General features: G+C 44.0%; 1 protein-coding gene across 4 annotated transcripts in view; it reads right to left on the bottom strand.

Annotated features, from left to right (window-relative positions):
• The window catches only part of TSPAN33 (tetraspanin 33), a 58572-nt gene that overhangs the window by 12505 nt on the left and 22947 nt on the right, over nucleotides 1–23120 (bottom strand). For 3 of the 4 annotated variants that reach the window (XM_053553796.1, XM_053553800.1, XM_053553797.1), the window contains exon 1: nucleotides 8490–8867. The exons of the other annotated variant lie outside the window; for it this stretch is intronic. In XM_053553796.1, coding sequence (XP_053409771.1) covers nucleotides 8490–8591 — 102 coding nt within the window. In that variant the 5' untranslated portion in view covers nucleotides 8592–8867. Of the gene's footprint in view, nucleotides 1–8489; nucleotides 8868–23120 lie in introns of those variants that run through there. 4 annotated transcript variants of the gene reach the window in all.

Raw genomic sequence — 23120 nt, 5'->3', positions numbered from 1 at the left:
TGGGACTACAGGCACCTACCACAAGATCTCACTTTTGCTCGGCTGGTCTGGAACTCCTAAGCTTAAGCTTCTGTCTCAGCCTCCCAGAGTGATAGAATTACAGAGCCACTGCACTCAGCTGATCATTTATTTTCATTAGAAACATCTTGAATCTTTTCTTTTAGCTATTTTGAAATATACAATATACTGTTATTAACTATAGTCCCTCCCACAGTGTGCTATTGAACACTAGAATTTATGCCTTCTATCTTACTGTGTGTTTGTACCCATAAGCTAACCTCTCTTGATCCCCCAAACCCCCACACTTCTTAGCCTTTGTAAACTATCACTCTACTCCAGTGGTTCTCAACCTGTGGGTCGCGACCCACAGGAACTGTATTAAAGGGTGGCAGCATTAGGAAGGTTGAGAACTACTGCTCTACTCTCTATCTCCATGAAACCCACTTTTTTAGCTCCCAACATGTGGTATTTGTCTTTTTGTATCTGGCTTATTTCATTTAAAGTGATCAGTTCCATCACGGTGCTGCAGATGACAGAGTTTCACTCTTTTTTATGGCTGTATAGCATTCCATTATGCATATATGCCAATTTTCTTTACATATTCATTGATGGTCTTTTTTTTTTAGACAGAGTCTTACTCTGTTGTCCAGACTAGAATGCCATGGCACCACCATAGCTCACCACAACCTCAAATCTGGGCTCAAGTGATCTTTCTGTCTTAGCCTTCCAAGTAGCTGAGACTATAGGCATGCGTACAAACATGCCCAGCTAATTTTTCTATTTTTTTGTACAGACAGGGTCTTGCTCTTGCTCAGGCTAGTCTGGAATGCCTGGCCTCAATACTCATGTGAGCCACCAGGCCAGGCCTTAAATCTACATTCTTTTTTTTTAGACAGAGTCTCACTATGTTGTCCTCGGTGGAATGCTGTGGCATCACAGCTCACAGCAACTTCAAACTCTGGGGCTTAAGCGGTTCTCTTGCTTCAGCCTCCCAAGTAGCTGGGACTACAGGCACCTGCCACAACACTGGCTATTTTTGTTTTTGTTGTTGTTGCAGTTGTCATTTTTTAGCTGGCCCAGGCTGGGTTCGAACCCGCAAGCCTCGTATGTGGCTGGTGCCCTAACCACTGAGCTATAGGCGCTGAGCCCTTAAAGCTACATTTTTTTTTTTTTAATTTATTTATTTTGCAGTTTTGGGCCGGGGCTGGGTTTGAACCTGCCACCTCGGGCATATGGGGCCGGCACCCTACCCCTTTGAGCCACAGGCGCCGCCCTAAAGCTACATTTTTAAATATTAGATTTTCTTAAACTGGAGTTCACTTGCACACCATTTCACTAAATTTAATTAGGGTGATTTTCCCTTAATCACACCAAAGCTTAAGGAAGTGGATCTTAAAATTGTTCAAACGGCGGAGCACTGGGAAGCCACAGCGCTCTATTGGTGGATAGATTTTGCCTTACAACATTCTCTTTAAAAACTATATTTAAAAAATATATTTAAAAAATATATTATTACTGCTACCTAACTTATAGCCAATATCTAACTTTCCTCAGTTATCCCCACATTGTCCTTTGTAACTGTTTTATTTATTTATTTTTTTCTGACCGGGATCTGATCAAAGATCACGCATTTAGTGATTAAATCTCCTTTAATCTCATATGGAGAGTGGAACACTCTCTCTAGGCTTTTGTTCTTTCTCTTTAACTTTCCTCCTTTGTTTCTGGTTTTTCAAGACAGTGGTTTTAAAATCTGTGGTAAAATACATATAATACAACATGTACCAGTATAAACATTTTAAAGTATACAGTGAAGGAGCCTTCAGTACACAGTAAATTGCTGTGCAACCATCACTGCTATCAGGTCCTCGAGCAGATGACAACCCTGTCTTCATTAAACAGTCACTCCACATTTCCTCCTCCCTCTCACCTTCCCCCAGCCCCTGGTAGCCACAAATCTGCTTTCTGCCTCTATGTATTTGTCTGTTGCAGACATTTCCCATAAATACAATCACACAATATGTGGCCCTTTCTGGCTGGCTTCTTTCACTTAGCATAATGTTTTGAAGGTTCATCCATGTTATAACGTGTATCACAAGTTCATTTTAGGGCTGAAATTATATTCCATTGTGTGACTACAGCCTGCTTTGTGTATCCATTTATCCTTCCATGGACATTTGAGTTGTTTCCATCTTTTGGCTGTTGTGATTAGCACTGCTGTGAAGATCTGTGTACAAGTTTTTGTTTGAATACCTGTTTTCAATTTATTCAGGTATATACCGAGGAGTAGAATTGCTGGGTCATATGGTAATTCCATGTTTAATTTTTTAAGGACCTGCCAAACTGTTTCCCACAATGACTGCACCACTTTATATCCTCACTAGCAATGTCTAAGGGTTCTAAATAGATAATTTTTTGGACATTGACATTTAAGTCCCAGCCAATTATCTTGCACTATGTCCTCCAATTTGGCTTTGTCTGGTTGTTTTCTCACCATTCGATTGAGAGTACACGTTTGTGATAGAAATATTACGCAGACACTGTTATAACCTTCTTAATGTATCATGTGAAGAAATACAACATATTACTTTTTGTCATGGAAATAAGAAATAATTTTACTAACAGAAATGTGGCTGTTACACATATGTCTCTGAGTCTCATAAGACAATACTGGCAGTACTCTAAATAAACTGTTTCCTAGTTTTCTGTAATATTCTTTTGCTCCTTGCCCTCTTCCCTTTGCCTTTTGCTAGCACTGGCTGGTAGATTAGCAGCTGCAGCTGCCAGTGTTCATAGGGAAACACAGAAGATGGAGAAAATGCTCTCAGTTATCTTAACTTTTTTCTTGCATAGTGGGAAAATGTAGTCATGATTTAGTGTTTGCGAAAGAAAAACCTGTCACTTTAGTCCCGAAGACACTACTTCAGGGTCATCAGCACTAAGAAAGGAATGGTTGCAGGTCCCAAACAAGAGTTGTTCTCCTGGCTGTCAAACCCAAATGTCAATAATTACAGGCAAATCAGCTCTTAGAGTCCATTTCCACTGGATTATACCTTAAAACCAATGTGGTATGACAAGCCCTGAGGAGAGGATCTAGAGGAGGCCTTCAGAGACAATTGTGGGGCTCTGTTCCTACAATATATACGAAATTTCTCTGTAAACTAGAAAATATAAAGACATCATTAGTTATCAGCTCCCTCAAGCTAATGGTGGGAATGTGAGCAAAGCACGTTCAGCAAAGGCTAGCCCTTACCTAGACTTGGACTCCTCTCACTCTGGCCTCACAAAGTGCTGGGATTATAGGCACAAGACATGCCCAGCCTTTACCTAGACTCAATCCTCATCTGCTCTCTTTTGTCCTCCCTGGAAGAGTGATCAGCCTAGCCCTCCAAGTTCACCCCCAACAGGTGACCTCTAGGATCTATTTTCAACAACAACAGTGGTAGCTACTTTCTGTTGAGCGCTAAGTGCCAGGCACTGGTAAATGCTTTATATATGTAATATGCTATCTCCCTTAAGTCTGACCACAACCCCAAGAAGGCACCAGTATCTCCATTTCATAGAACTTATGTTCAGAAAATTCAAGCAACTTTCCACAGTTCACTCAGTTAGTGGCTGAAGTGGGACTGGAACCTAGGTCCAGATGTCCCCGAGCCTTATGACCTCAGCCATATGCCTGCCTTCTGGTCTCTGCCTCACAGCAACCCCAGGATATAGCGCATTCACCTCTGCCATCACAGGAAGTGATGCCTGAAGAAGGGGGAAGCAGCTGCCTGAAGAAGCTGCACGGGAAGAAGCAGCTGCCTGAAGTTCTCTTGGGGAGCAGCTGGTAATCTCCAAACAGGGTGGGTTCAAGCAGGGGAAGGAAGATAGCACTGGTGGGAGGTGGGGGTGATAATGTAGTGGTGGGGCCTGGCATGTAGCTTAGAGGGAAGTCCCTCAAACAGCACCCTGAAAAGGGAAGACACAGCACAGCACACAGGGCCTGCCAGTCTGAGCGGCCTTGGAGGGAAAGCCCTGGTCTTGTCTGTCTTCCACATTCCAAAGTCCAGGCTACAAGAAGCAGGGGAACTGGCTCAGAGGCCCCCCACTTCCCCAAATCGCTTTCCTTCTTATTTTGAAGATGATAGTGGGGGATAGCTGAGGGTAGAGTGGTTCCCTATGTGAGAATCAGACGCTGTCCCTACTCAGAGGGAGTTGCCTCCACCTCCGGTTTCTCAGGCCTTTCTGTCCTTATTTCTGTATGAAGTCATAAAGTCACAGCCTGCTAGACGCAAAGCAGGGTGCTCTCTCTCCCTAGCCAGGATCTGCACATGCTGGTCCTTCTGGGGTCACCCTGGCATTGCTCTTCCTGGATTTCTGAAGAGGCAGCTGTCCGTGGGAAACTGACTCTCAGCCTCCGGGTTGGATGGTACTGTCCATCTTCCTCAGACCATGGCTGGTTTTGGTTTTCTAAGGTTATGAATGAGGAAAGGAAGTCCCCGAGGGCTCACAGCAGTATATACATTCAAACCCTCTGCCTTGGAGTGACCAGTCTGACACACAACCTACTGCCTAGACTCTGAGAGGCACTCCAGGTTTTCTTCTATTCTTTGTAAAGGCTGCTTGAAGTTTATGATTTCCTAATTGTTACAAGGCAAATGGAGCTAAGAGGGGAGTTAAGAAGGTATGTGTGTGACCTGCATAGCAAAGGGTATGGCTCTTATCTTCATTTTCAGTGCTTTGCATTTGTGTGTGTGTATGTGTGCAAGTGTTTTTTTTTTTTTTTCTTTTTGAGACAGACTCACTTTGTCACCCTTGGTAGAGTGCAATGGGGGTCACAGCTCACAGCAACCTCAAACTCCTGGGCTTAAGCGATTCTCTTGCCTCAGCCTCCCAAGTAGCTGGGACTACAGGCGCCTACCACAATGCCTGGCTATTTTGTGGTTTTTATGAAAAGAATCTGGCTTCTTCATTTATTGAAGTCAGTCTGGTGTACGGGGAAGGTAGGAAGGAAGAGTGAGGAGGTGAGCTCTGCCCCTGGTGTATTTGGAATTGTGGGGGAGCACAGGGGGAGCATGAGTGGCTCCTTAGAAGGGGGTTTAGGCTTGATGCCTCGTTACTTCCTAATGGTTTCTAGACCAGGTGACAAGATGGTGCTGCAGGTGGTCTGGAGTGATTTTGAGCACTTCCCATACAGTGGTCCTGGATGAGAGAGTGGACTTCTTGAGGAAGATGCCTCACCCACTGCGGAGAACCTGAATGAGGGTCCATACATGCTGTAGTGTGTCCATACACACAATTGCAGCACAGGTAAGCAATGTGACTGCTAAAATATATATAAGGTGCCAAGGGAGCCTTGAAGCATAGCCACCAAGCATGCCTGGCTGAGACAAAGGGACTGAAGGACTGAGCTTCTGGGCTCTGCCTGACTCAAAAGCCTGTTTCCCCCTGGGTGGGAAACAGGACCAGCAAGGAAGGAGGTGGCAGCACTGATAATATTCCTGACAGCATATGCCCAAGGCTTATAAGGCTCGTACCACCCCAATGTCTTATCTCTGTGCAGGGCTATCCAACAAAGGGACATGAGGAAAGGCAGCTACTTCCTAACTGAAATATTTAAACACAACTTCTAGGATCTTAGAGCAATTATTCTAGGCCATGGGATCTCAACAATCAGTAACCCAGCAACCTGGGTAGGAAGAAAATTAGAACTTCTAAGCCAAAGGGGAAGTGAGATTTGAAACATGAACACGCAAAGGAGCCAGCAGCTTTCTGAGTCAGACTCCAAATGCCCCCAGAGGCGAAGCTCCTAGAACGGCAGCAGAGGTAGTCACTGCCACCGCCACCACCAAGTGTGTGCCCAGGAGATGCTGGCCACTTTCCTAATGTGTTCCAGGCACAGACACAAACCACCCCTACACAGCAACCCAAGAAGCTGGCCAGAATGTGCACTTTGTCTGCAAAGGGTGTGAACTGATGGTCCCATCCATGGGTGCTTCCTGAGCAGATGAGGAGAATTTGGATGGTGGCATTCAGCAAAAGAGAAAACACGTATCCAGTCCTAAAGAGGCAAAGAGAAGAAAGGTAACCCCTGCTCTGGGGAAGCAGCCCTTTATTCCAGCTGGCCTGGAACTGCATGTGGAATGTCACTCTGCACTTCTGGGCATGGAGGAGAAGTGACATTCAGTATTGCCTGAAAAGTGCAGTCCCTTAGGAAAGGCAATGTCCCAGGAGACCAAGACACAGAGAGATTCGTCCTTAGATCTAGTCCTCGGTCTTGAAGAATGAAAACAGTTCCCAAAGCCATTTACTCATCTTTAAATAGTTCACCAAGACAGAAAAATTTTCTCCCTTAGAGGAGAAAGATTAAGGGCAAAGAGACAGATACGTTGGCTTAGGGTCACCAGTAAGTTGGTGCCAGAAAGAAGCTGGGGCTCTTGTCCTGCAGTGTGCTTTTTCCTAGAGCCTCCAACTTTTTTTATGAGTCTACAGGAGGGTCAAGAAGGGGCTCTACTCTAATTTGGGGTGCTGCTAGCTTGACTAGCCAAGTCCTCTGACCCTGAATGAAGCATTTTTACCAAGATAAATGGTTCCATGGAGCCAAACTCTCTCCTGGCTGCAACCTCCCAAAGTCATTTGTCTCATAAAAGGCGGGTAGTGAAGTTAAAAAAAAGAAAAAGAAAAAGAAAAGACCAGGAACACAAGTGTAACAGATGCACCCAGCTGTTGTCACTGGGAGCACAGACAAGGGTGAGGTGCCAATGGCTCCAAAGGAGACGGTGTTGGCTGACAGAAAAAGTCAGAATGAGGACCTGGGGTCTCTGGGATGCTAGTGCTGGCTCTGAGGATGGCATGTCACTGGCCTGGCACACTCAGTTTGTAAGAGGCTTCACTGATACTTGCTTATAGGTGGGGAGTTCCCCTTAGTACAGCCCCCAGAGGAGTAGTGGGGGATTTTCTTCTGTCTTTCCCTAACCCCCAGCTGAAGCAGAACCTAGACCATGGCAACTCGGGTTGACTGGTTAACTACTAATACTGCCAATACCCCAGCTATAGTAGCAGCCACCTGGGTCAAGGACTTCCCCTGGAGGCACTGTGGTCCAGTAGAAAAATCACCAGAACAACCCTGCTAACCAGCTGTTGGACTTTGGACAAAACATTTAACATCTCTATGTTTCAACTACAAAATGTCTTCTAAATTTTTTTCTAGTTCTAAAACTGAGAATTTGATAGAAGCCCCAATTTTACTTTTCCCAGGAATACAATGGCTGAGAGTAAACTGTCAGCACCACCCTCTGGGATTTCTCCCATCTGTCCCAACAGGCCAGCACTTATGGACTTTGTGTCTGCACTTCACCCCATGGCCCCGGTGAAACCTTTCCAGCACTGGTCTGTCCCTCTTCTAGGAAACATATTTTAGACTCAAGATTTTTTCCTCCTGTAAGTCTGGACTTTAGACCTCTGGCTGAGGTGGGCAAGGATGATGGGTTCCCAGAGCAGCAGCTCTGATATGGAAGGAGCTGGAAGAGAAACCCAGGAATGGGGGAAGGATGTTCTCAAATCCCAAGGGGCCAGGGACTCTCTAGCCACAAAACAGGATTGAGGTAACTTTTCATGATGTAGTCCAGCTGAATCCTCAGCTCCAACAGAGTATTTCTGCCACTCCTGGTCATACTGGGTTTGGTTTTATGGCAGAGGGAACTGAGGCCTGCAGATGTGAACATATTTGCCTAGGTCAGTCAAGTCAACAATTAATGGCAGAGTGGGGATAAGAATACACCCAAGTGTCTGGAGCCCCAGTCCAATACTTTTTTCACTTTTCCATCCCCAAGAAAAAGAACCCCCTGGGCTTCCAGCACAACAGGGGGTTCTACTTAAAGAAGCTGAAGATTGTCAGATCCCAGGAGGGTAGTTTGGTCCTGAGGAAGAGGAGTGGGCAAAGTGGGGACAGTGTTGCCATGGGAAAGACAGGAAAGACATCTACATCTGGAGGCCATTCTTCTCAGCCTTTGGGGCGAGGGGCCACCAGAGGCCTGCAAAAGGAAGACATGAAGCCCTTAACTCATCCTTTCTGAGGCAAGGGGGAAGGGAGGCTTGGATTTTTCCTTCCCTTCCTCTTCTTCCTTTGCCAGCCCGGCCTCCCAACGCTCAGGACTGAAAGTCCCAATCATGAACGTGACCATGGGTCTGCCTTGAGCCAACAGGAAAACCTGCTCCTCCCCTGAACCCACCCTGATGGCCTGACAGACCCTCACCCGACACCCAGTACATGCCATGACTTTACTGAATTCTCCCTCTTTCCAACACCCCCTGCAGACATAGCGCCACTGTGGTGTCCCTCCCCAGGATAAATTCCCCCAAAGTGCCACTGGCCCAGAAAACTAGGCAGTGCCGTTCACCACACTTGCCTTGCACCGGGCATCCGACCGCCCCTGATCTGCCGCGGACAGCCCACTCCACTCTCCGGGGGCACCCCCGCAGCCCAGGCACCACCTCGACCCAATACTCACCCAGAAGAGCATGTTGAAGAAGAAGAGCAGGTATTTGACCAGCGGGCTGACAAAGGAGAACTCCTCCCCGTAGGCGGCCGGCGCCCCGGGTCTCCGCGCCATGGTCCCGCCGCCGCCGCCCCCGGGGGCCTATTTCCCAGCGGCGGCCGGCCGGCCTGCGCGCCCCGCGCTCGGGGGCATGAGCCTCGCTGCCGCGGGAACCTGAGCAGCGGGGAGCTGTGCCGCGGCGGGAGGCGCGCGAGCTATGGGTCCGGGAGCAGCGCGGGCAGGGGAACCGCGCCGCCAGCGGAGCCCCCAGGAGTCGCTGGAGCCTGGCGGGCGGCGGGAGCCGCTGAGACTCTGCGGTGGCCGCAGGACCAGAGCGGCCAGCCGGGCTCCCAGGAAACCCGGCCCGCCCCCTGTCGCCCATTGGCGCGGCTGCTGAAGCCTGACTTCTCATTGGTCCGTGGCTGATGTCACTAAGTATCCAGCCTTCCCTCTCCGCTGAGAGTCGGGGGAGACACCTGTTCTGTGAGGGACAACTTGTTAAAGGGTCAGCGGTTCTGCCTGCCCCCTGTCCTCTCCCGGAGAGGGAAACCATCCAGGCTGCAGCTGCTCAAAGGAACAAGAATGAGGAAAATGCACACCGCATCCCACACTCACGTCCTCTGTTCAGTTGCTGAGCACATATGCAACACACAAACGTTACAATCAACAAGTACGCACACCGTGTAAGCAATGCGCTGAAAACCGTGGGGGATATAGAGAATAGAGAGAATCCCCGGGAGATGGCAACAGAATCAGTAAGACAAAACCAACCTACACATAACAATTACGCTATCAAAGAGTAGATGCAGTCCTGCTTAGTGACTAGATAGTACAATGCTCATTGCAAAAGATATATAACTCAATAGTGGAGTTTTGGAAACATTGACAATCTTGCCTTCCTAATTCATCACTGTCTAAATCCCTTCCTCCTTCAGCTCCTTAAGCACTTGGTTTACCTACAGGTAGACCCCGTTTTCATAAAGCTGATCTGACACACAGGTTGAGTGCAGTGTAGGTGGAGGGTTCTGTGCTGTCTAACTACTGCGCCTGGCTCATGATAAACTCACTAACTTCCCACCAATGTATAGTTATTTGTGCAGCTATCATATTTCCATGCTGGATTCTAAATTCTGTTAAAATAGAGGCTGGGTATGGTGGCTCATGCCTGTAATCCTAGCACTCTGGGAGGCTGAGGTGGGCAGATGGCCTGAGCTCACCAGTTCAAAACAAACCTAAGCTAGAGTGAGATCCCACCTCTAAAAATAGCCAGGCGTTGTGGCCAGCACCTGTAATCCCAGCTACTTGGACGACTGAGGCAAGAGAATCACTTCGGCCCAGGAGTCTGAGGCTGCTGTGACTTATGATGCCACAGCATTCTACCAGGGGCGACAAAGTGAGACTCTGTCTCAAAATAAATAAATAAACAAATTCTGTTAAAATAAAGTACCTGGGGCTGGGCTCAGTGGCTCATGCCTATAATCCTAGAACTCTGGGAGGCCCGATGGATTGCTTGGGCTCAGGAGTTCAAAACCAGCCTGAGCAAGAGTGAGACCCCTGTCTCTACTAAAAATAGAAAAAACTAGTTGGGCATTGTGGCAGGCACCTGCAGCCCCAGCTAATTGGGAGACTGAAGCAAGAAGATTGCATGAGCCCAAGAAATTGAAGTTGCTATGAACTAGACTGATACCATGGACTCTGCCCAAGGTGACAGAATGAGATTCTGTTTAAAAAAAAAAAAAAAAGGCAAAGGCATTGTGAGTGGCTCCTGTAGTCCCAGCTAATTAGGAGGCTGAAGCAAGAGGATCACTTGAATCCAGAAGTTTGAGGTTGTTGTGAGCTAGACTGAGGTCACAGCACTCCAGCTTGGGCAACAGAGTAAGACTCTGTCTCAAAAAAAAAACTTTTTTTTTTAAAAGGAAAAGAAAAGACTGGTACCTTGCTGCATTTAGTGAGCCCTTCTGTGCGCCAGTCATGTGCAAAATGATCTGCTTGTATTATCTCATTTAATCTCCATATCAACATCATTAGACCAGGACTCTCCCATTTAATGTTAAACAAACTGAGATTCAGGAGATTAAGTAGCTTGTAGCTATCATGCACTTACGATGGTGGAATCAGATCCACCCCCAGGTTCACTTTCTTATTACTTACTTTAGAATCCAGCATGGAAATATGATAACTGCACAAATAACTATACATTGATGGGAAGTTGGTGAGGTTATCATGAGCCAGGCACAGTAGTTCATGCCTGTAATCTCAGCATTCTGGGAAGCCAAGGCAGGAGGATCCCTTGTGCTCAGGAGTTCAAGATAAGCCTGAACAAGAGTGAGACCCTATGTCTACTAAAAATAGAAAAATTACCCAGGCCTTGTGATGAGCACCTATAGTCCTAACTACTAGGGAGGCTGAGACAAGAGGTTCACCTGAACCCAGGAATTTGAGGTTGTTGTGAGCTAGGGTGAGGTCACTGCATTCTAGTGCCAGGGTGACAGAGCAAAACTATGTCTTAAAAAAAAAAAAAGCCATCATGGCAAGTGACATTAGGGGAGGATGAGATTTAGAATAGCAGAGATGGAGGGGCAGCACAATCCAAGTGGATTACAAATGAGTGAGCCAAAGCTGGGAGGTGCAAAAGCACACCGTGTATTTCATGAATAACACATGGCTTTGGCCAGAGCATAGGGTACGCTTACTACAGCAGGAGAAGATAATGCTAACTGATGCCAATACAGATCAAATTGTGTTTAAATTGTGTAGTACTTGAATATCAGATTGGAGAGTTAGTGCTTCATTGATTTAGAAATAAGAGTAGTGAAGAGGGAATGATGTGACCCTGCTGTTTTCAGAAGGAAGCTAGAGAGAGAAAGACTTGTTAGGAGCCCACAATTAACAGTGTGGATGATCAGAAATTAGGATTTGATTTAGGAGTAATAGACAACAATAGATTGATAGGAGAGGAGAGGAGTAAAGAAGACATTGGGGGGCGGCGCCTGTGGCTCAGTGAGTAGGGCGCCGGCCCCATATGCCGAGGGTGGCGGGTTCAAACCCAGCCCCGGCCAAACTGCAACAAAAAAATAGCCAGACGTTGTGGTGGGCGCCTGTAGTCCCAGCTGCTCGGGAGGCTGAGGCAAGAGAATCACGTAAACCCAAGAGCTAGAGGTTGCTGTGAGCCGTGTGACGCCACGGCACTCTACCAAGGGCAGTACAGTGAGACTCTGTCTCTACAAAAAAAAAAAAAAAAGAAGACATTGGGAAGATGGAATCTCTAGGGCGAGGCTATGGTGGGGAGTAGGTGTTACAGAAGAATCCGAAGTGGAGCCTAAGAAGTGAGCCGTAGCCAGGTTACGGGGAGATTGTCCATTAACAGGTTAGATGGTCACTTGGAGATCATCAGTTTAGTATGAAGGGGGAAGAATGGACAGAAAATATTTTATAGGAGATTAAGGAGTGAAGGAACAGGCTTCCATTTTCAGATGTTAGAGAGGATGAGGAAAGAGAAATACCTGCTGAACATTTCTACTAGATGGCCTTCCTGAAATCAGTTTTGATAGAGAAAGAAAGAGGAAGACAGATCACAAAGTGACAAGGAAAGATGGAAGACTATGGACACTTCTACCTGGATGAGGTTTGAAGGTTACAGAGCCTTAAGGAACCTCGAAGTGAAGGAAAAGTTCTCTTTTAGAGACCTAACATGTTTGTAGGGAGAAACAATGTAAGTCAGTTAAAAGGGATTGAGGTGGAAAATGGATGGAATAAGGTTTTGGAATTAATGGGTAGAAATGTGATCTGGAGTCAAAGTGATGACCACAGTGACTACAATGTGGAAGTTAAGGATGGCATCCATACTGCAGGAAGCCAGGCATCTGCCGAACAAGGAATGAGGAAACTCTCTAAGCACTGAGTTGGAGAGATAAGATATTAAGTGCAAAAAAGCAGAATGAAGGGCAGTATATATATTACATTCTAATTAAGAAGAGAGAGGGAAAGACAAAAATAAGGAATGACACTTATATTTACTTGTATCTACTTAAATAAACTCTGGAAGGAAATTTGAGACACTAAGAAAAAAAGTTACATACTGGGTTGGTTACACACTATTTATTAAAATGCTTATTTTAATGAGAACTAAGAGAGGAGAGTGACTTTTCATTGTATATCATTTTATTTTTTCTGATTTTGCAGCATGGAATGTATTAACTATTCAAAAATGAAAACATTACACAAATTGGAAAATTGAAAACAATTTAAATACTGAAGAACATTGCATCCTTATTATGGAATGCAATAGCATCATAAGGTAGAAAATACATGTACAAGCTTGGGAAAAAGCCCATGATACCAGAAGCGCAAAAACCAGGTTGTAGAATAAACTACGTAAAGTATCTGATAACCAAGGAATGGTTCCAACTTATTTCAGGTCATTGAAAGGTATTTCAATTCTTTGGAATATAAAATGTGGCCATTTGAAATGGAACTCAAAAGATTATGTAACACATATAAAATGTCAACAATATAAGCATATTCACAGTAAAGAAATATGTGTAAAAGTAGGACAAGAGTGGTGGCTCATGCCTGTAATCTTAGAACTCTGGGAGGCCAAGGTAGGAGGATCCCTTGAACTCAGGAGTTTATGACTAGTCTAAGCAAAAGCAAAGCCCCTGTCTCTACTAAAAATAGAAAATAGTTATCTGGGCTTTGTGGTGGGCACCTGTAGTCCCAGCTAATTGGGAGACTGAGGCAGGAGGATAGCTTGAACCCAGGAGTTGGAGGTTGCTGTGAGCTAGGCTGACACCATGGCACTCTAGCTAGGCAACAGAGTGAGATTCTGTCTCAAAGAGAAAAAAAAGAAAAAGAAATGTGGGTAAAAGTAAAATCAGTTGCATTGGTGTGGTGGGATGTGTAGCAATTTATAATTTTAAAAATATATTGAATATAGGGCGGCACCTGTGGCTCAGTTGGTAAGGCGCCGGCACCATATACCAAGGGTGGTGGGTTCAAACCCGGCCCCGGCTGAACTGCAACCAAAAAATAGCTGGGTGTCGTGGCGGGCTCCTGTAGTCCCAGCTGCTTGGGAGGCTGAGGCAAGAGAATCGCTTAAGCCCAGGAGTTGGAGGTTGCTGTGAGCTGTGATGTCATGGCACTCTACCGAGGGTGAGACTCTGTCTCTACAAAAAAAAAAAAAAAATATATATATATATATTGAATATTATTATACACAATTATAAAAAGAATTAAAAGATTTTAATAATAATTTCTGTTGAGAAAAAAGTGAGTCATGTTGCTGGAGCTAACATCGGCAACAAGGCATGTGAAGAAAAGAGCAGTGGCAAGGTGTAGACTGGGAGCCTCAGGAAGGAGTACTAGGTAGAGCAGGCAAGAGACCCAAGGCCAAATGGGGCAGCAGCAGTGGTGGCCCAGCTGGAGTGGCTGATGACTGCAGTGATCCAAGTTAGCCAGACAAGTGATTTCCTTTAAAAAGCACACAGCAGGCCAGGCACAGTAGCTCATGCTTGTAATCCTAGCACTCTGGGAGGCCAAGGTGGGTGGATTGCTTGAGCTCAGGAATTCAAGTCTAGCCTGAGTAAGAGCAAGACCCTGTCTCTATGAAAAATAGAAAACTTAGGCATGGTAGCAGGCTTCTGTAGTCCCAGCTACTTGAGAGGCTGAAGCAGGAGGATCACTTGAGTTTGAAATTGCTGTGAGCTATCACTGCACTCTAGCTAAGCCAGGGAGACAGAGTGAGACTATCTTTAAAAATAATAATAATCACATAATAGCCTGGAGAGCCTGCAATGAGAACTACAAACGGTGGGATCTACAAAGAGACAAATGATTCTGGGATGATTTGAAATGCATCATTGATCTAGGTGTGATCTAGGATTGTAGGAGAACTAATTGCTGGTATGTGAGTCTTAGAAGATTAGAAGGTTTCTGTTATTTCCTCTGTTTAGTAAATTTTCTTTCTTCTTTTTTTTATTTTAACTTTTTATTAACACTTAACATAGTTAGAAATTGTAGCGCTCTCTCTCTCTCTCTCTTTTTTTTTTTTTTTTTTGAGATGGTTTTGCTCTGTCTCCCCAGCTGGAGTACAATGATGTCATCATAACTCTCTGCAACCTCAAACTCCTGGGCTCAAGTGATCCTCCTGCCTCAGCCTCCCTAGTATCTGGGACTAAAGTTGTGGGCCACCACGCCTGGCTAATTTTCTATGATTTGTAGAGATGGGGTCTTGCCCTTACTCAGCCTGTTCTTGAACTCCTGGCCTCAAGAAATCCTCCTGCCTCCACCTCCCAAAGTGCTAGGATTACAGGCATGAGCCACCTGGCTTGGACCCTTTTATTTATGTGCTCTACTTTTAACTTATTTTATATGTCCTTTTAAAATCCAAGATCAGTACAAAACTATATGTCCAAAGTAATCACAACTTTGTAAAATAAAATGAATTGTGTATTTTAAAACACCATGTTGTACACCATAAATATATGTAATTTTTGTCAATAAAAATAAAATAATTAGGTCCACGAGCTTATAGAAGGAAATGCATCATAATATAAATAATGATTACGTCTGTGTGGTAGATAATGATTGCTTTTTATTTGTGTTACTTTTCTTCGTCCCCAGATTTTCTTTAGTGAATATGTTTCACTTTTACTGGCAAAAAGTTATTTTCTTTTATTTTTTTGAGACAGAGTCTTACTATGTGACCCTCAGTAGAGTGCCATGGTGTCACAGTTCACAGCAACCTCAAACTCTTGGGCTTAAGAGATTCTCTTGCCTCAGCCTCCCAAGTAGCTGGGACTACAGGCGCCCACCACAGTTGCAGTTGTTATTGTTGTTATTGTTGTTTAGTTGGCCTGGGCTGGGTTCGAACCCGCCAGCCTGGCTGGTGCCATAACCACTGTGCTATGGGTGCCGAGCCTGGCAAAAAGTTTGAAATGATTGTTCTCACTTTCGATTAGAAATATGTTCAAATGCACAAAGAAATAGAATAATCCCAAACATCTATAGCATTGGCATTACCAAATTTTCATTTTGCTAGGTTTCCTTCATCCATTTTTGAGCTGTTACAACATTTTACCCTAATTAATTCAGTTTTCACATCTAAAAATAATGACTTTTTCACATATCTACAATAACATTATAATTCCTAAATTTGACAATAATTCCCTAATATCATTCTATCCCTAGTTCATACTCGTATTTCCCTAATCAGCCCCTCAAAATCTCTTACAATTGGTTTGTCTAAACCAGGATCTAATTAAAACTAGCTATTGCATTTGGTGTTATGTGCAGTTTGTTTTGAGAAACTTGATTTAATTGGAACTTCATGAGCAATTATAATGTTTCATGAAGGTAGAATTTGATATCTGGGTTTTCAAGGATATGTCAGAGACATGGGTAGAGAAGTGAGGAGGTCACTTCAGGAGCAGAGATCAAAGTGAGCAAATTAAGCAAACAGGAGCAGGTGTGTTTGGCTAGCAGCAAGGAGCCTAACATAATTTGGATCAAAGGTAAGTGAGGGGGGAGATAAAATTAGCAAAATAAATTGGAGACAGATCATGGAGGGCCGTGAAGTTGTTGCCAGCTCATTCTGCAGATAACTTGAGAATTCTAGCACATGCCTGTTAGGAATAATCCAGCATTATGGAATGCTAATCTATAGGACGGTGGCTGTGTTTTATTCATCTGTGCACCCCTGGCACCTAGCAGAGGATCAGATGCTCAGGTTCTATTCTGTGTTGAAATCATAGTACTACTGAAGGATTTTTAGTTGGAAACTGACATGCCAAAATATCCTGTGGGAAGATTTAAAAAATCAGGCAGTTTTCTAAACACAGCGGCATCTGCCTTTAAGTCTCAGCTACTCAAAAGGCTGAGACAGGATGATCTCTTGGGCTCAGGAGTTCAAGGCCAGCCTGGACAATATAGCAAGACCTCATCTCTTAAAAATAAATAAATAAATAAATAAATAAATAAATAAATAAATAAATAAAATTAAAAACGAGGTGCTAGTGTTGGTGAGTAGAATAAGAATTTACAGAAGACAGCTAGCTGAATGGGTGGGAGTAACTGAAGAAATCTTCATAGAGGAGGTGGGGGTGCCTACTCTACATGGGGCAATAGCAAAGAGGAGGAGTCAGGAATAAGTGGTGATAGTGTAGTGATGGGTGAGGAGAGTGCATTTCAGGGTGTTTCGAGAAATGAAATCCCAAAATTTAGGGTCAGGATATTCTAGCTGGCAGGGGTGTCCAAACACGGCTGGCAGCTGCCTATACATGCTCACCTGTGGTGATGGATATCATGTAAATTATTCACAGACCTTTTCACAGACCCAAGACAACACTTAGATAAGCATTCGTAGCCAGCGGCGGGTGGGCCATGGTTGGACACCCGTAGCAACAAGTCTAATAGTGATCAATGGTCTCTGATGTTACTTAATAAAAGACCTCTAGGACAGTGCCTGTGGCTCATTGTGTAGGGCGCCAGCCCCATATAACGGAGGTAGTGGGTTCAAACCTGGCCTGGCCAAAAACTGCAAAAAAAAAAAAAAACTGCAAAAAAAAAAAAAAAACACCTCTGATCATACTTAGATTCAGGATTTGGGGTTTTAAAAATTGTGTCTACCTACCTATAATTTTTCATATAAGAATAACTTTTAGTCCAATAAGAAAGACAAAATTGGGTAAGATTATTCTGAGTCTAAAAAGAATTAATAACCCAAGAGAGCCTAAAATAAGGGAATTTTAAATCAGAATTATATTGGATTGTGTTCATTTTGAATGTATTAGACAATTAGCATTTGATGCTGAGTATTGCACATATGAAATGGGAATATGATTGGCAGTGCACGAAAAAGGAAGGGGGTAGGATATTATGACACATTTAGAGGAAGCTCAGCAAAATTTGGTTAAAATAAACTTAACAAAGAAAGCAAAACATTTGCAGAAACCACATAGGAAATTGTGTGCTCTCACTGAAGCTTGACAGTCATCTCCCCTCCAAAGGGAGGGTGGACCCTCCTTGATTATATTCGATTAAGAGCCATCCCTGTGGAGCTTGGTGCTGAACTGAAGAAAAGAAAAACTAGCTACATTTACCTTTCTGCCCAGCAAATGATTCAAACTTGTTTGGATTATTTGTTGCTGGTTCTTATGATTTTCTGAGAATGGAGATCAACTGGGAAATTTGTTTAAAAAGCAGATATCCAAGCCCTAGCCCCAGTGATTCTGACTCCCTATTGGGAGATGAGGTTGGACACACAGGCGCCGGGTGTGTAATTCTGATGCAGATCATCCATGGACAATACTTTGAAAAACTTCTCTAAAGTGTCTAGAAGGATCTTGTATTTGTTCCCTAAGTAAGAATATGACTTACACCATTAAAAAATGAGTACTAGTTAAAAAAAATTATTTTTAGACAAGGTCTTGCTATGTTGCCTAGGCTGGTCTCAAACTCCTGGGCTTAAGCAATCCTCCTGCCTCAGCCTTCCCAAGTAGTTGGAACTACAGGCACACACCACCATGTTTGGCTAAAATAGTTGTTATTGTTTTAAGTTTGTTAGGGCTATTCAGCTGCAAATAACAGAAAATACAACCAACAGTGGTTTATATGTTTTGTTTTATATGCTTTTTGTCTCAGGCAATAAGAACTCTGGGGACTTACTATTTAGGGCTGATCCTTTGTACTCAGAGATTTAACAACGTACTCAAAGAGCTGGGCTCCTTCTGTTTTTCTGCTACCCTATTTCATTAAGGAGCAACCTTTATGCTCATGGTCACCAGATGGCTGCTGCACATCCAAACATCATATCCACATTCCAGGAAGGGGAAGAGGGAAGCAAAAGGTACAAGCCAGATGCATTCATCCTTTTTACAAAGTATTCACAAATGTTTGCCAGTAACTTGGGCTAATATCTTAATGGCCAGAACTGAGTCACCTCACCACCTCTGGGAAAGTAATAAATATTGCTAACTAAATGTACTACTTCTTCAAGGAAAAAAAGTTGAGGTTCTGCTAAGAAAGATGGTGGACAAGAATATCGGCAGAAAAAAAAAAAAGAATATCGCAGAAAACTAGAACAACTGTCACACAATGTTTATCATGTGTCAGAGGGGCTATCAAAATATATCTATATGTATTAATTCAGATGTTTGTGTGAGCCTAACGTGAGTTAAGGGCCACAAAATTGGTCATAAATTCATTCAATAAATATTTGTTTCTTGGCAAAGGCATATAAAGATGAATGAGTTACTGTCAATGCCCTTGAGGATCTCACAGCCTACCTGGGGAATCAGACACATGTGTAACTCTAATGGAAACTTTCAACCATCTACAATGTCTCCAGTTACTCTTAACTGCTCCATCCCCACCCATAGAGGTGGTGGCTATGTATAACATGATCCTGCCCATCCACCACCCATCCCACCCCAGATAAGTCCTGGCTTAAACTTGGCCAATCAATTGCTACACTCTCAAAATAAAGATAGACACTCCTGGTGTGGTAAGATAAACTTGGTAACTGAGGGACACCCACATTATTTTGGCAAGGGGACTAGAACGCAAAAACAGTTGATTTTCAGCAGGAGAATGAACCAGTAGCCCAGAGAAGGTCAGGGAAGAAAGATGGTTGAAAAGAAGAGTCTGTCAACTTCCTGGATTAGTCCTTCAGGCTCGGTTGGCTACTCTCAGGAGTTCCTTGTTATTCTTTTAATAGATTTCCTGTTCAGCTAGTTTAAGTTTCCCTTTCTTTCAACCAAAAACTCCTCATTAATGCAACAGCAAACTATGTTGCGCAATAAATATTATAATGGAAATATAACAAAGTTCTGTTGGCACAAGAGGAAAAGAAAACCTGACATTTCCAGAAGGGAAGTGAGGTAGAATGAAAGGGAAGTTAGAAGAGAGAGCAGTGGCATTTGAGCTGAGCCTAGAGGAATGAGATTTTGCCAAACAAAGAAAAGAACGCCTCATGATCCAGAGGTGACCAAGAATCCAAAGTACAGGGTATGTGAAAGGAGTGGCAGGTAATAGGGCTGCTGGGAGGGAAGATAAGCTCATCTATTCTTGTCATCATGGTTACACATGTTTAAATATGCTGTATAGCAAAATTCATGCTAAAAAGACACAAAATAAAAGATCAAGCCAGGGCAGTGCCTGTGGCTCAAAGGAGCAGGACGCCGCCTCTATATGCTGGAGGTGGTGGGTTCAAACCCAGCCCTGGCCAAAAACTGAAAAAAAAAAAAAAAAAAGATTAGGCCAACTTGAAATAATGACAGAAGTAAATTGACATAATCGAATTAAACAATTTAAGCAGGCTGTGGCACATTGGCTCACGCCTGTGTTCCTAGTGCTTTGGGCGGGGAGGGAGGGGCAAGGTGGGAAGATAGCTTGAGGCCAGGGTTCAAGACCAACCTGAGCAAGAGCAAGACCCCATCTCTAAAAACTAGCAGGGCGTTATGGCGGGTGCCTGTAGTCCCAGCTACTTGGGAGGCTGAGGCAAGAGGATCACTTGAGCCCAAGAGTTTAAGGTTTCTGTGAGCTGTGATGACATCATTGCACTCTAGCCTAGGTGACAGAGCAAGACCCTGTCTTAAAAAAGTAATAATAGCTCGGGAGGCTGAGGCAAGAGAATCGCTTAAGCCCAGGAGCTGGAGGTTGCTGTGAGCTGTGTGATGCCATGGCACTCTACCAAGGGCCATAAGGTGAGACTCTGTCTCTAAAAAAAAAAAAAAAAGTAATAATAGGCCGGGTGCGTTGGCTCATGCCTTTAATCCTAGCACTCTGGGAGACTGAGGCATATGGATTGATTGAGCTCAGGAGTTCGAGACCAGCCTGAGCAAGAGTGAGACCCTGTCTCTAATACTAGCGGGGCATTGTGGTGGGCACCTGTACTCCCACCTACTCGGTAGGCTGAGGTAGCCCAAGAGTTTGAGGTTGCTATGAGCTATGATGCCACAGCACTCTACCCAGAGTGACAAAGTGACACTCTGTTTCAAAAAAGAAAAAAAGTAGTAATAATTTAAGCAAAAGAACAGATTACAGTAGGAAAAGAAAGATGATTTTTAAAAACTTTATAACACAGTATAAAGTATATATATGTGTGTGTGTGTATATACATATAAAGTGAACGAGAATAATGAATGAATTCCCATGAATCCAACACCCTGCTATAGAAATCACCAGTTTGTGGTCATTCTCATTTCATCACCACTCCCACTTGATGCCCCTGCCACTGGATTATTGTGAAGTACATCCATGGCATCGCACTATTGCAAAAATGAAGATATTTTTGAGTGATGTATTTATTAGCCGTCATTATTACATTCTTAACTTCACATCTAGGCAGGATTTCAGGTGTTTTTCTTACACTGCAAGTTGTCATATTTTTCAATTTTGGAACTTTTTTTTGGAACGACTATTGGAGCTGTCATGGTAAGTCACAGAAAAACAGGCAACAACAATAATAAGTGCGACTCAGCAAGACACCACCACATGTGGACTAGAACACAGCTGTGAGACACAGGGAAACCTTACTGAAACATTGTTTCCACAGTGCTGCCAAAGTAAGCACATAGTGGCAAGTTCACAAACTTAATTGTCAGACCTCATACGAGGACAGCTGTGATGGCCATTCCAGAAAAAGAGTTGCAAAATTGCTTTGAAGGGTAGACTAGGCACTGGTGTTGGTGCATAACTTTCCAAGGGGAATACTTTCTTAGTGACTATAGTGATATTCAGCAGTGAGGTATGTAGCACGTTTTCCAGGATGAGTTCATGAACTTTACCTTGTATACACAAATAATATATTCGTATTGAAATAAGAAAAGTACTCCTAACTATTGCACTTTGTTTCTGCAAGTGGTCACATGGTTGCAGTTGGTATTTGTGGCCACTTTGTCCACTACTGCATTCCTTTTTTTTTTTCCTTTGAGACAGAGTCTCAAGCTGTTGCCCTGGGTAGAGTACCATGGCATCACAGCTCACAGCAACCTCAAACTCTTGGGCTTAAGTGATTCTCTTGCCTCAGCCTCCCAAGTAGCTGGGACTACAGGCACCTGCCACACGTCTGGCTATTTGTTGTTGTTGTTGCAGTTGTCATTGTTGTTTTAACTGGCCCAGGCCAGGTTCAAACCTGTCAGCCTCGGTGTATGTGGCTGGTGCCCTAGCCACTGAGCTATGAGCGCTGCCCTACTGCGTTCCTTCTGCCCTCAGCACATTACTCAGTGAGTTGTGATCTCATGGAGAGTTTCAAATATTCTGGCTCTTTAACAATCCTTATTACATGGGTTATGGTAATTGTTCACCATTTATCAGTTATTATTATTAATAATCACATGGTAATCTGTGATTCCAGGTGTATCTAAGAGACATCCAGGAAATAACCTGCATTATAGACATACTTCTCCTGTCTTAGTCTGTTTGGGTGCTATAACAAAATACCTTAGGCTGTGTAGTTGATAAACAACCAACATTTATTCCATACAGTTTAGGAGCCGCAAAGTCCATAATCAAGGAGCTGTCAGATTCAGTGTCATGAGGGCCAGCTTTCTGTTCATAGACAGTGCCTTCTTGCTATGTCCTCGTATGATGGAAGGGACAAGAGAGCACTCTGGAGCCTCTTTTGGAAGAACACTAATCCCATTCATGGGGGCTCTACCCTCACAATCTAATCATCTCCCAAAGGCCTCATTTCCTAATGTTGGTGATTAGGTTTTCAACATGAGTTTTAGTGGGACACAGCACCTCCTTACCCATATGGTGTTAATAGCATCTCAGTTTCCTCCTGTTAGTCAGGATCATCCCCATAGCCAGTGCAGTAACCTTTCTCTTTGCCTATTGATTCATTAGCATCAGGAGCTCAAAGTGGCCAGGAAGCTGTCTCAAGGTCCAATTTAGTGGAATCAATCATATGTCTGCTAATGGAAGCATTCTTCCTTTGAAAGACTTCCATATAGGCTCCGTGCCTGTGGCTCAAGCAGCTAAGGCGCCAGCCACATACACCTGAGCTGATGGGTTTGAATCCAGCCTGGGCCCACCAAACAACAATGACAGCTGCAACCAACCAACCAACCAAACAAACAAACAAAAAAAACAGCCAGGCGTTGTGGCGGACGCCTGTAGTCCCAGCTACTTGGGAGGCGGAGGCAGGAGAATCGCTTGAACCCAGGAGGTTGAGGTTGCTGTGAGCCATGATGTCATAGCACTCTACCCAGGGCAACAGCTTGAGGCTCTGTCTCAGAAAAAAAAAAAAAAAAAGAAAGACTTCCATATCAACCAAGAGATATGGTTTACTGGGTTTCTAGGAGTAACGATAAGAGTCACTCCTAGGTTCATCCCTTGCTTCTCAGACCTATGAATCAGAGCTATGGGAGAAATAACACCACACATTAGTCATTGATTTAAAGAATATATTGCATCCTGATGGACATTATCACCAAGCTAGTGCCATGACTGAGTCTCCACCATACTATCTGGCCAGCTGCTTCAGGATGATGGGGAACATAGCAGGACTAGTGAGTGCTAGGAACACTGCCTGTGGCTGTACCTCATCTGCTATAAAGTCAGTTCCTTGGTCAGAAGAAGTGGTGGATAAAGCATTCTATG

Source organism: Nycticebus coucang, chromosome 11 (assembly GCF_027406575.1).
Source record: "Nycticebus coucang isolate mNycCou1 chromosome 11, mNycCou1.pri, whole genome shotgun sequence".
NCBI lineage: Eukaryota > Metazoa > Chordata > Mammalia > Primates > Lorisidae > Nycticebus > Nycticebus coucang.
The sequence above is the reverse complement of the archived record's forward strand: the minus strand, read 5'-3'. Positions and strand labels throughout refer to the sequence as shown.